The 14,110-nt window shown below is 38.6% G+C and overlaps 1 protein-coding gene across 2 annotated transcripts in view; it reads left to right on the forward strand.

Annotated features, from left to right (window-relative positions):
• SVEP1 (sushi, von Willebrand factor type A, EGF and pentraxin domain containing 1) overlaps nucleotides 1-14,110 on the forward strand; it is a 126,241-nt gene that overhangs the window by 52,531 nt on the left and 59,600 nt on the right. For both annotated transcript variants that reach the window (XM_068667827.1, XM_068667826.1), the window contains exons 7-15: nucleotides 1,016-1,213; nucleotides 3,643-3,761; nucleotides 5,191-5,320; nucleotides 6,005-6,112; nucleotides 6,331-6,462; nucleotides 8,207-8,401; nucleotides 9,538-9,659; nucleotides 11,825-11,933; nucleotides 13,818-14,009. In XM_068667827.1, coding sequence (XP_068523928.1) covers nucleotides 1,016-1,213; nucleotides 3,643-3,761; nucleotides 5,191-5,320; nucleotides 6,005-6,112; nucleotides 6,331-6,462; nucleotides 8,207-8,401; nucleotides 9,538-9,659; nucleotides 11,825-11,933; nucleotides 13,818-14,009 — 1,305 coding nt within the window. The remainder of the gene's footprint in view (nucleotides 1-1,015; nucleotides 1,214-3,642; nucleotides 3,762-5,190; nucleotides 5,321-6,004; nucleotides 6,113-6,330; nucleotides 6,463-8,206; nucleotides 8,402-9,537; nucleotides 9,660-11,824; nucleotides 11,934-13,817; nucleotides 14,010-14,110) is intronic.

The following is a 14,110-nucleotide window of genomic DNA, read 5'->3' on the forward strand; positions in this document are numbered from 1 at the left end:
CAAGTCAGCTCATGGCATGGGGTCCTTTTCTGTCTCTCATCCTTATTTCATTTAATGTAAAAGCTGTACAAGAAGGCAACAAATGCAAGACCATTGCTCAAAAGAACCAATTTCCATAAAAAGCAAGGGAATGCAACTTCAAAGTAATCATGAAAGGTAAAGTTGTTTAAAAAAGTTGTTAAAAAGTTGTTTTAAAAAAAAAAGTTGTTTAAAAAAGTTGTTAAAAAGTTGTTTAAAATAAAAGGTGGCTGGGAGGGGAAGGGAGAGCAAAATATAGTGGAGCCACATGATGAATACATTTGTGTCTCACTGAAAAGCAAAAGCAGAAAAATCATAGAAACACAGAATCATAGCATGGTTTGGGTTGGAAAGAACCCTAAACCTCACCTCATCCAACCTTCCTGCCATGGGCAGGGACATTTCTAGATCAGGCTGCCCAAGGCCCCATCCAGCCTGGCCTTGAATACTTCCAGGGATGGGGCATCCACAGCTTCTCAGGGCAACCTGTCCAAGTGTCTTACCACCTTTATCATGAAGTTTTCCTTCCTTATTTCTAATCTAAATCTACTCTCTTTTACTTGAAAGCCATTCCCTCTTGTCCTGCACCTATACCCCCTGCCAAAGAGTCCCTCCCCAGCTCTACTGTAGGCCCCCTTTAGTCACTGGAAGGTCTCTCTAAGGCCTCCTCAGAGCTTTCTCTTCTCCAGGCTGGATCCCAACTCCCTCAGCCTGTCTTTACAGGAGAAGTTCCAGCCCTCTGATTGTCTTTGTGGTCCTCCTCTGGGCCTGCTCTAATAGGACCTGGCGTCCTGGATGCTGTTTACTTCAGTCAGCACTGGAAAACAGAATTTGAGTAGTTTCTACTGTTCACTCACAGTGCATGCAGACTTGTGAATTAAAGGTCTGTATGTTTTGTGTTCCCTCTGAGTTGCCCTATGACTTAATTTGCAGATTTGTTGGAATGTACTTTTTTACATATGTCAGTTAAAAGATATATCTTAATGGTCTCTTGTAGAAATGCATTGCCCCACCTTCCAGAAACCAGCAGGAATAACAGTTTTCCCTCCAAGATGTGGGCTGGAACCAGCTGTTTCTGGGACTGTGTGCCAACTGAGCTGTCCCCAAGGATTCCTCTTGTCTGGAGCTAGAGAAGAACTAAGGTGCATTTCATTTGGGAGATGGAGTGCAAACATCCAGGAGGCTCATTGTAAAGGTAGAGACCAGCACAAAATACTTCTGTGTACACATGTGCAGAACTGAAGGGAAACAGGAATAGCTGAGAAAAGACAGATTTGAACTGGGGACAGCATATTTTAAGCAGTATGTAAGAAGTGTTGTCCATACCATTATAGCTTGGTTCTCAAATTTACTTGAGTTAGTAATACTAATGTGAAATACAAAGTTTGCTTAAGTGCATTCTTAAAAGCGTTCATGGTTGGCTGTCACTCCTTGGATGAGAAGTCCAAGAAGGATGAGGTATGGGGATACTGCCTGCTAAAAGGCCTGATGTGAAGATAAATTTGAAATTTCAAAGTAAAAGTGAAAGATCTTAGCTTAAACGTAGTCAGAGTGGAACCTACACTCCTATTAAAACAGCAGTAACAGTAATGCTTCCAGTGATTTAGCACAGACTTATGTAAGCACTGTAGTCTGAGCAGACCTGTACTGGCTGTGCAAGTCCTGGCTGATACACAGGGTATGGAAGGATGCTTCTTTTCAGTTGGCTCTGACCTGACTACAGCTGTAGACGTGTCCTCAGTAATAATAGCACACAAGAGTCAGTGCCAAAACTGACGGAAAGAAGTGCACAGAGTCTATAGAGGAGCAGGAAATCGTTGCATGCATTTGAAGGGTCCTGCCGCGTTTGCCTAATTCTGGCATTGTAAGGTTATTTATTCTCTTACATGCATGCACACTGAGTTGGAAGGAATTTGGCTTTGGATTACAGGAGGACACAAGTGAAAGTGTAATTTGTCTGGAAATAGGCTATTCACCTCTTTGTGAACCACTGTGCTCCTAGAGCTAATGCTTCCACCCCAAACAGGGGCCTTCACCAGCCACTGCATGAAAGAACAGGACAGAAAACAGTTATGGCAGTCGTCTTGCCAAGTCACTACAGAAACTGAGGTGGGAACTTTTTCCTCTGCAGTGGCCAAGGAGATTTTATCCTTCCCTTTAAACATATCATTTCCCACTCTGTGATGTACCACATTGTTTTTCTGAATCTCTGTGTAAACCTGTGCCAAACCACAGTTTTTAATATTTGATGGGATCCCAGCACAGGGCTATGAGCTGAAGCGTTTGGATCAAGATAAAGCAGCATGGATTGGGTTCAAGCTTTTAGATATTACCAGTGCATAAAACCCTAAAATAAGAGGCACCAAGAATCTCTAAAAGTTATTCTTCTCTAGTAAAAATGAGCAGTGGCCTCTCAGTTGCTTTCAGTCTTATTATTGTCTCTCTCTATTTTGCTGCCAAAATATTTTCCCAGTTCAAAACAGCCATTTTCCTTCTGACTTATTTATTAGCCTTTCTACAAAATTTCACTTTTAAATGGAATTTGCTCCAGCCTGAAGGCTGTGGTCAGGGGAGTGAGAATTATAACTGGTAGTTATTAAAAGAGTTCACTTCTACTAAAATTTTCATCAGAATGAGTTCAGAGGAAGGCAAAACCACTTGTATTTATTGCTTTGCACTCTTAATTACAGGGGTTTAATTGTCTGACTTATGTCTTTACTGGAACTATGTAGTAATAAAAATGTAAGTGGTATCAGTCCTGAGTTGTTTTAAAGCCTCCTGGGCATGGATGAGTTCAGAGCTGAATGCTATCCTTGTCTCATGAGTCTTGAGACCATTTATCAAACAATACTACAGCAATAAAATAACTTGACCACAAATGTTTTGAGAGGCCCTGTGCCAGGGAGATGAAGAAATACTTTGTCGGAGAAACTTTGAAGTTTAAACGTTGGTGGTGATGTTGCCCATATCGTACCACCAGTACTTTGAAATCATTCCACATTATCACATATGTCACAATAAGAGCTCATTAGTCCTAGTCAGTACCTTGTAGAAAGCATTTATTAAACAACATTTCCAGTAACTGTTGACAGAAATCTTGTTAGTGCTTCTTTCAAGTCAGTTCCACACTATGTTACAGGGCATTTGAGAGTGACTACTGGCTTGCTCATGGTACATGTCCTGTCAGAAATAATTTTCTTTATGTCACTGATGATCAGAAACAAGTGTTTACATCTGTATGTGTCATGTGTGTGGGCAGTGAAAGGATAGAGAAGCCATTCCTTCTTAATGAGTAGATGTGTGTAATGAATAGATGAATAATGAAACAATTAATTCTGTCTTATTTATGCTTTGTTTTATGGTTATATGCAGAAACCAGAATCTCATTGTGTTAGGTGATGTTCAAAAATAAAACAAAACAGTCACTTCTCATGTAGAATTTACTGTTTATATAAGAGCCAGTAAGCAAGAATTAAAAAGAGGCAGAGACAGTACCTTTGCAAAAACGTGTATATATTCCAGGCAACACAAAAAAAAGCAGTAGTTATAACAACTTGAAGTCTAACAATTACATAGATTTTATTTCTATAATACCACATACAAAATATTTGTCTTCTGGGTCAGATATTGAAGCTCCTTGGATCCGCTGTCCAGAAAACATTGAGACTGAGACCCTGGAACATCAGAACTCTGCTAATATCAGCTGGCAGATCCCAATAGCTGAGGATAACTCTGGAGATGAGGCAAGTTAAAACCTTTACATTTGGCTGGGTGCATTCTTTTTTAGCTAGTTATTTCCAATTAATTTTCTGAACCACTGGAATTTCTTTCTTGTGACAAGCAGGAGTAGAAGACAAATATGCTGAAAACCTTGTATATTGAGAATTCAGCATTTTCTGTCCCGTTTAGGATTATGTAGTCACAGGACACTCTGCATGGTTGATTTATGTGGTCAAAAGGAGGAATGTGCCCTTGTTTATAAAATGGAGACAGCTGCTTTAAAATTAGCTCTTAGAATGTGAAGGAGTTTAATAAATGCTTCTCAAAAGGAAGTAAACCAGTTCATTAATCTAAAAGGCTAACAAGAGCACGCTGTGATAAGTAAAAACGCATTTCAGCTTCCCAAATGAGAAAGAAAAATCCCATTTTCTTATCCTATGCAAGGTTCAGACATGGGCCTTTGGCTACTATGGGTATCAGAGGTCTGGGAATGGAGTTTAGGAAAATTTGCTCCAGAGCTATTTCATAAAGAGTAACATTCCCTACAGGCTCAGACATGATCAAGTTACAGCAACTGTGAATGAATTATCATGAGTCAGCAGAGGAAGAGTGGCTGTATGTGTGTATGCCCTGAATTTGCTGCAAACGCAGGAGATTCTTGCATTTGGAAACTGTGAGCAATCCCAGGAAAAGAGGTTTAAGTTCCCACAGGTTTTGGAGCAGCACAGCCATGGTCAGATACTGTAGCTCTGCTGACCCGGAGTCATTCATTGAGTTGTAGAAATGAAGTGCCTTCACCCACAGTTGTAGCTGGTTTGTCAAAGCCACAGTGGCTCAGATGAAGCCAGTTCTCTTCAAGAGAGGTTCCTTAATGCAGTTCAAACCCATATGAAAGAGCTGTAGTCAGCAAGTAGGTGCTATTACTCCAAAAGCAGGGTTCTTCTGTGGTACTGGAATGTATTGAAGCATCTGTGGGCTATTAACTCATACAAATATGTAAATTAAAGCTGCATCTGCAAGTACTCACGGCACACAACCGTCTGCCTCACACATCTCCCAGGTCTGCTGCCCTTGCTGCTGGAAACGTGAACTGCAGACAAAGCAGGTTCTGAGCTGACACAGTTTGTGTGCAGCATAAGGAGGCAGACAGGAGCCTGTCTCAGACTGTCTTACTGCACAGTGCTGCAAACTTCAGCAGATCAGGGTCCAAATCCTGACTGAGTAAAGTTGCTATAAGGAAAGTAGTCTTGGGAAGGGAAGAAAGGCACTCTCTTGCAAAGTCCACTCTCATTACTTGAAGAGGCTATTAGCATTATGTAAGAGCAGGGTCAACATTAAAGGATACCATTTTGTGCCCATTTCTTGTAACATATGAGTGTTATGAATACTGGCCTGTTTTGTTTGTTGTTGTTTGTTTGTTTTTTTTAAGTAACAAGTGTCTTCCTATAAAAGGTGTCAGTGCACGTTACCCCAGCTTTCATACCACCATATCTCCTCCCGATTGGCGAAGTTGCCATTACTTACACAGCAGTTGATAAGTCAGGCAATGAGGCAAGCTGTACATTCAGTGTCAAGGTTATTGGTAAGTGCTGTTAAAAATCATTGGGAAAGAGTCTGTCATGGTTGAAACCTTCTCATTCTGTGCAGAAAGAGATGGTGGATCACCACGGCCTTTCTGTGTACATGGATAAATCCAGAAATAATGCCATCTCCATAAATGCATTGCTGATCTTGGGCCACAGTTCACATAGCATGCAGTCATTGCACCCACACATTCGGTTTGGGTTGTTTTTTGTTCTGTTGTTCGTGTGAATGTTAAGATTATTCCTTATACTGATATATGAAATGCTTTTTTTGTGCTGCTGCTTACTGCCTTTATCATATACATCTTTTTTTTTTTCTTCTTCTTGAAAGACTCTAAGAATTTCCATGGTTCCTGCACACTGCTGATGCAAATCATAGTTCAAGTATTTTTGCCAGACAGTTTTGTTATTCCACAGTCCTGTTAAACAAAGTTTGCTATGTAGAAAGCAAACAGAATGCAGAAACCATGACTTCAGCCAAAGAAATTGTATTGTATTACTGCTGTGCCATTCCCTTAGTGTCTATGAGATGTAGCAGTTACTCACAGGTGCACACCGAACTTTATTGTGTCTTCTGATGCAAACTTAAAACTGCTTTTTACATGACTTCTGATTCTACATTTCACTTGAGTGTGGCTGCAGTTCAGTGAGCTAATGTCATGCCGTCCCTTCAAATTCTGTAGATGCAGAACCTCCTGTAATTGACAGATGCAGATCTCCACCACCCATACAGTCAGTAGAGAAGGAGTATCCAGCAACATGGGAAGAACCACAATTTTCAGACAATTCAGGTGAGATAGCGCACCCAAAAAACGCACACAACCGTAAAATTGTAGAGAGTTTTGATCTGCTCACTCTTTGAGTTTAAGATTTTATTATTATCTATTCTTTAGAGCACATCATTTGTAAGAGAAGACCTGCTACCATTTCTTTCTCCATTTGTTGAGGTTGAGTGTGAGCAACCATGTTTAGCTCACCGATATTCTAAGTTGTCTTTTAACTCTTCTAGGTGCTCCACTGACTATTGCTAGGAGTCACGCACCTGGAGATCTCTTTCCAAAAGGAGAGACAACAGTTCAGTACACAGCCGTGGATTCCTCTGGCAATAACAGGACATGTGAGATTCACATTGTCATCAAAGGTTTGTTGTCTTCTGCTTGCTGGGACAGTTCAATAACGCGTTAGTCATGATGTGGTACTACAGCTCGGTATTCTCAGACCAGCAAAAGTGTATGGCTTTGTTGTAACTGAATATCATAAACAATGCAAGTCAACTCCAACCCTCATTCAGTCTCCGGTTTTCTTTTGGGTATTCCTAGTTTCTGTGGGAGTAACTTGGAGGCAGTTAGGATATCAGTTAGTACCTGTGAATAAATTACCTAAGCAGCAAGCAGTGAATTTAGCCCTATAAGTTCAAATTAGGTGTAAAAGCGATGAAATTAGTATTAATTAAAGCAGTAAAACTTCTGGTAATGAATCCAGAAGTGACAAATACGGTGTGAAATGAATTAATAGGTGTTACTGAAGCCTAACTTGAAATCCGTACTTAAAAAGGAAACAGATATGGAAATATTTTTCTAATCACCTACAAATACTGTAGCAGACACTAGAACATGCTTTAGGTTTTAGAAACTGTCTTTATCTATATATATACTTACATGTTTGTGTTGCTTGCACAGACAGCTTCTCCCCACAGTTTACGTTCTTCTTTAGAACACATCAGTAATTTGGCAGATAAAGAATAAAAACTGTACTCTCTCTCTGCCCTCTGGTGCTTATGTCTCAGTTGAACATCTGTATAAACAAATGGTATTGAAGAGAGTATCTAAAATCATGTAGACTGGACTTCTGGTTATAGCTTTACAAAAGGTAAATTGCAAATGGTTGTGCTACTTGCAGATTTGCTTTTGTAACTCTTAGCAAGGACAAGCCAGTTTGTAGAACTGGTATTATTTCAAGTCTGCACCACACCAGACTTTTTGTGGTCTCTGTGCTCCTAAGATGTTTTCAGATCTTCACAATCTCATTCAAATTTGGCTTGAACATAGATTAGAACTGAGATTTGATTTGGTTTAACCCAGCGGGCAGCTAAATGCCACTCAGCCACTTGCTCACTCTCCCCAGGTGGGATGGAGGAAAGTATTGGAAAAGTAAAAGTGCAGGAAGTATCCTGGCTGTGTCCCTTCCCAGCTCCTTGTGCATCCCCAGCCTCCTCCTGGTGGTACAACACAAGGAGCTCGAAAGGCCTTGGGCAAAGCTCTGTAAGCACTGCTCTGCAACAACTAAACATCAGTGTGTTATCACCAGTATTTTCATCAAATATCCAAACCACAATATCATGTGAACCTTTATGAAGAAAACAACTCTGTCCCAGCCAAAACCATGACAGGTTTTGTAGTCAGTCAATCCTGAGATGATTTTGATAAGTCTGCGTGTTGTTGCAACAGTGGAGAATGGACAGTGCTCAGTTTTATAGTTCAGGGTGCAATACAGTTTACTATAATCCATTATATGACAGTTCATGTAAAAATTTAGATTTTTTTTTTTATTACTTCAGTAGGTATGTACTTGAGTGTGCAAATTTGAAGTACAGGTGATTTTGAGTCTTGCATTATGGAGTTGTTTTTTTTTAATTTCTCATATGTATCACAATATTTTTTTTCTTTTTTAAGTTTTCATGTTTCTGGTTTCAAATTCAAAGGCAGAGTTTGAGAATAATTTAGTAGTAGTCTGATTCGGTTTTTTTTTTTTGAAGTAATAAATACCACAGGCTTCAACTGCAACTTTTTGGAAATGCTGTTTTCCCATGTGTTTATTTAATTCACCAGATTCATCAATAAGCGTCTTTGTTTTTTTTTTCTTTGTTTTCTTTTTACTGTTCACAGGTTCTCCCTGTGAAATTCCTTTTGAGCCCACAAATGGAGATTTTACATGCACATCAGATGAAAAAGGTGTTAATTGCACCTTGCGCTGTGCAGAGGGTTACAGCTTTTCAGAAGGATCAAATGAAAACTACTACTGTGCATATGAGGATGGTGTCTGGAAGCCACCTTATTCTCCAGAGTGGCCTGACTGCTCTTGTAAGTCTAACTGTTGTTATTTTTAGCCTGTGTTTTGTGAAATGGATCTGCATCTTATCAAGCAATGTGTTTAATGCTGAAGTAAATGAAAATATTTTAGAAATTACAATTGTAATATGATATAATGATATGTATAATGATAATGATAAAGCTGTATAATGATAACTAATCTTCTCTGGTTCCAAATTGTTACAAGCATTGAAAATGAATGCATGGAAGTCCCTAAACGTATTATTACTTCAGAAGATTTCCAAAATACAAAAATAGTCGATTTGTATCCTGGAAAGCACAACAAAGATGGCAAAGCAGACAAGTCTTATCAATAGTTTGTCTGCGAACACTAACAGTGCCTTTTCAACAGGAATTTCAACAGTATTTGGAAATTAGCAGTGCAAATGTATTTGTAAAATCAGTGCATGCTGTAATTACATGCATACTTACCACCAAATCAGAAGCTTATATGTCTATTCTTTGAGAGGAATACATACAAAACTTTAGTTATGAACTGTCTCAGCTTCAGTGACATTCTAAAAATAAGTATATGAGATCTAGATATGAAGTTAGACTTGGCATCACGTTGCATCCACTTCAATCAGAACGGATTCTTTGGTTCCAGCAAATAGCAGTGTTTCAGCTGTGAGCAAATGGAAGTTATGTTTCATAGCTATTTATCGACTGAGATGCATAACGTGGACACTTAGGAGCTTTGCTCCTTTTTTCATATTTAGCCTTACAGCATTAGTAATAGTTCTTTCAATATTTTTTTTCTCTCTCTCTATAGAAATAAGAGTGCAGTTTAGGATTTTGACAGCTCACAAGTTTTTCCATTAAGAAAATGCTGAAATAGCTGTATGCCATTTTTCTTTAAAATGTTACGGCTTTCCCATTAAGCCATTGTGGAAATTTGATGCCTGACAAGGGGAAATTAGTGTATTTTCATACTTGTCTGCATTGGCTGAGATGTGTATGATACATTTTAGGGAAACAGTCATGTAGTCATGTTTTCATGTATATATACTGTGAATTTGAGTTGCTGATTTGAAGATAATGCTTCTTAGCTTAGTATATTCCAGTTTTAGCCAGTCCTCTGAAACTATTGTGCTGACCAATAAAAAATCTGCTCCAACGTTTTTCAGTAAATCGTTTTGCAAATCATGGGTTCAAATCCTTTGAGATGCTCTACAAAGCAACACGATGTGATGACAACAGTCTTCTAAATGGCTTTTCTGATGCCTTCCAGAGTGCACTTGGTAAAATGGTAGGTTAGTAAACACTACTTCCTTTTACATACTTTTATTAAAAAATACAATTTCTTGTTGCTTTTCCCAGCTAACTAATTTCAAACATGGAAAATACAGTGGCAACTTGGAAATGAAATCTGTGCTGTTTCAGAAGATGATGAGTCTCCTTTAAAAATAAAGAGGATGCACTGCCATTTTAATGTAACTCAGTTGAGACTTCAATGTGAAGTTATTTAGGACAGAATTTATAGAAGTGTCTGTGTAGTTTATGGACGTCATACACAATAGATTTTCAGCTGGATTCTAAAGAGAATATGTGCATTTTGAAAAACCCACTAAACTGTCCCCTAACCTCAGTGTTCTTTGTGAAAGTGATAATAAAATATCCTCATTTTATACATAATATGTATAGCATATATTTAGGTAATACAAATGGATATAAATGTATAGAGATAGATAGAATCCACGTTTTGTGCCCAAGTCTGGGCACTTAAGTGTTAGTGACTTAAATAATTTGCTCAGGTTTACTTTAGTTTCTGAATTCTAACTCTTATTAGTAAGAACTACATAGTGATGAATTTGAAGGGGTAGCATGTTTCTTCTCTGCAGTGTCTCTTGCTTTCCACTTCAAAGTTACAATTCTCCCTCTGCAAAGCAGAAGCAGCAGGCCTTTGAGCTACGGTCTAAGGAGCTGATGTCTGGGCCTAGCATGATAGCATTGTTCCAGAAAACACCACTGGACAGTTACAGTTTTTTTGCAAGCCACGGCCCGTATGCTAAAAGCTTCGCTGCTAACTAAAAAGCATTATTAGCACATCCAGCTAATGGGCAGACTCCTGCAACTTTGGAATTCCTGGCAGTAACCCTGGTCAAAAGGCTCAAGGCTTAAATAAAACTTCTGATAATCTTATACACTTAGACCTGAATATTTGTTACTCTCTTGCCTTACCTCAGGTTTGTTCTCTTCCAGTAGAAAAATTTGTTAAGTTTTAGAAGGGTGACAAATCAGCAGGAGCCATCTTTCCCATGGAAAACAATATACAGAAAAAAAAAAAAAAAAAAGCAATCCCAAAACACACACTAGAGCCCAGCTTGCTTGAAATCATTCTGGAAAAAAGCAAGAAAGAGAGATTTTATCAAGAACAATGTATTCATCTGTTCTTATTTAATGTCCATTGCCTTTGTGGAGAGAGGAAACTCTACAGAAACCTCTCCAGTATTGTGAATTTTCTATGCTGTGGTTTCCAGCTATATCACAGTGTAAACTCAGCAATTAGAAAGAGTAGGCCTTAACTACTGTAACTTCCCACCAGCGGAACTCTTCAACACTGTGATGGGCAGCCGTATTTCTCACCACTGAATGGTTTACTTAACCAGAAATGCTTCTTCACTTTATAGTATGTTTCAGGATGAGCTTTTCCAAGGTTTTGAAATAATTTTTGAGTTATGGCCTTCAGTTTGTGGTGCAGTATGCAACTACTGGTTTCCCAGACCAGGAAGAAAGAAAAGGAAATTAAGTAAATCACATGCAGGCATCCAGAGCTTACATCAGTTTTCCTGAGCAACTACTTTTATATCCTATTTGAAGGACTGTCCTCCACAGATGATTTTCTCTGTCTTCTGAGATCTCTTGGAGATATACATTGAGTACCTTCCCACAGGCACGGAGAGATGGATATGAAGAAATAAGGTTTGAAAGCTAGAAGCAAAGTGATGGCATTATTGCAAACCAGACAGAATTACAAATTACATTAGCTGAAAAACCTGTAGGTGTTTTCAAACCTGTGAGCACATGCCGTTTTTGAGAAGAAGAAACAAGCCTGAACTTTCTGCTGGATTTTGGGGTTACCTATGCAAGAGTGGTTAACACCATGGACATAGACAATCACAGAATCATAGAGTATCCCATGTTGGAAGGGACCCACAAGGATCATCAGCTCCAACAATTTCACTTATAAAATAGACCTTTTACCAAAAAGAAAAAAAAATGTATGCCTCCAGTTTACATTATAGAACATACTTCTTTCAGCAGACCTTGACAGTATTGTAAGAGACATTAAAGGAGATGTGTAGTGTCAGAGAAAGGGCAAGACCAGTGCTTTATATTGTAACAAAGTTTCTTTACATTGGGGATGAGCTATGTGATTTTATTTTTTAACATTATTATTCTTTATATTGGAAGGTCCCATCATTCTGTAATGATGTTGATGATGTTGACTGCAGATTGGAAGAGCAGACACAGAAACATTGCTTGGAATACAATTACGATTACGAAAATGGATTTGCCATTGGTAATTACCATTGCATAGGTTGTTAGCCATTCAGGCTTCACGCAGTATAATTTATTTTGTTCTGAAATACTGCAGTGTGTTGTGTGGAATATCTAATGAAAATAATTGAAATAATTGAAATAATGAAAATATTAAGTGATTAAGCAATAGACTTTCTTATGGAATTATGTGCTCTCTGTTTGCAGTACTGCGTTCTATTCTTTCTTTTCTTTTTTTTCTGGGAAGGAAAAGTTTACTGAGATGCCTCATGATAGGAAGAAAAGCATGTACATACATGCACATGCGGAATGCCACAACCTTGCTTGGTTAACCTGGAAGAAAGCAACTTTTTTTAAAACATACAACAGTTTCAAACCAAAAAAAAAATAAAAATAAAAAATAAAAAACACAACAGGGATTCTAGGGATTGTTAAGAGAATGAGGACCCTTTTCATCCTTCATGCTGCTTCCAGTCAACACAGAGCCCTCAGAGTGTACAGTCAAAGCATAAATTTGCAAGTTAGCTGTGAAATAACTTCCCATAAGCAAGGGGAGCTTTTTGCAGGATGACTGTAGGTATGCTGGTGTGCAGCCTTACTCCTTGCTCCCACTTTACTTTTCGCCAAGTTGTCATTTTCATTCCAATCCCACACAGGTTAGCATCCATGTTTCACTTGGCTTTTCTGAGTCCCTTGGGACTACTTGGAGCATAAAGGCTAAAAGCTGATAGTGAGCTAACGTCATCTTAGCATGAGGCATTTTGGTAGATCAACGTCAGAATACTTAGTCTTTTACAGGACTGTGGCTTTTTTGTTAAGTTCATAGTGGGATTACTCTGGTACAGCTTCCTGCTTACTCTCACCTTTTCGACATGCTTCACTCAGTTTGAGAGGACATTTGTTTGTAATCAGACGCAGGGAACTCAGGGCTCAATTTGCAGTTGTCATCAGGGAAAAAGCTGTTGACAGCTAGAACTAATTTGTAAAGTCACTTGGTGGAAACAGTATTATGGAAATGAGGTATAGGCTCCTATTCTCTTCTGGTCAAGTCAATCTCTTTTCAGAATAACCTTGATACTGTTTTTCTGATGTTTCTCATGATTCTACACTGGGGAGGCTGGGGAGCAGAGCTCTCCTCCAGTCAAAAGAGACAACAGTTTAGAAGATCTGTTATTGAGTAATCACATAGTATTAACTTGCCTTAGTTTTCACTGTATATTAAGCATAATCTAGATGATTTACCTGGTAACTGGCAAAATGTTTTTATACCTTCGTGTGTTTTCAGAAAGAGCTAGATTAATGAAATAGACTATGTACCTCTAATTCTAGTCATGAATAGGCAAATTACTTACAGATCAAGATAGTTGAAATCATGTTCTAGATGAAGATGGTGAACTTAAACCACTGTGTGTAACAGGAAATGTCTGTCTTGGGTGACAGAACACATAGGGTGATGGTATCAGCCTTTTCTGAGAAGGCGGACAATGGTACAACTTTTTTAGGAGTTGTGAGAAAGAGATGTAATGGAGACATCCTGATAAGGGCATGCTAGCTGTAATTGAGCAGTAAGAGAGAGAGAGAGCAATGAAGAATACTTTAACATGTGGCTGGCAGGTGAGGAGACTGAGAGGAAGAGAATTGCTGTTTTTATCAGTAATTTCTTTTATAACTTTTGTAGCAGAATTTCTGTAAGGCTTTGACTAAATATATGGATTTCAGGATCTCTGTGGTATCAAGAGTGAAACTTTTTTCTTTAGTCGGAATCATGGTACAGTAGGCACTTGTGCAGAGGCAAAGATAGCATACATTGTCTAGAGATTCAGACAGGCCCCATTCTATTGGGGATGTACTTTAGAAATACATATAAATATGACAGGCACTTATTTTCCACATTTTCTCCTGGCAGGAGCTGCTGGCTGGGGAGCAGCAAACCAGCTGGGTTATTCCTATGATGATTTCATTGACACGGTGCAGGAAGAAGACCTATCCAAGCATCTCTCTGCTTCTGCAAAGGCAGCACCTACTCGAGTCAAAAGACATAAGAAACTGAATGTTCCAATGACTGACCACAAAATCAAGTTAATATTTAACATCACAGGTAAGAGAAGTAAAATATATTCCTTCTCTTGTAAATTCTTTTTTCAAAATTCTTGTTTGTAACACATACAGAGAAACTTCAACTTAAGTTCACAAAGCCTG

The sequence above is a fragment of the Anas acuta genome, chromosome Z, assembly GCF_963932015.1.
Source record: "Anas acuta chromosome Z, bAnaAcu1.1, whole genome shotgun sequence".
Lineage (NCBI taxonomy): Eukaryota > Metazoa > Chordata > Aves > Anseriformes > Anatidae > Anas > Anas acuta.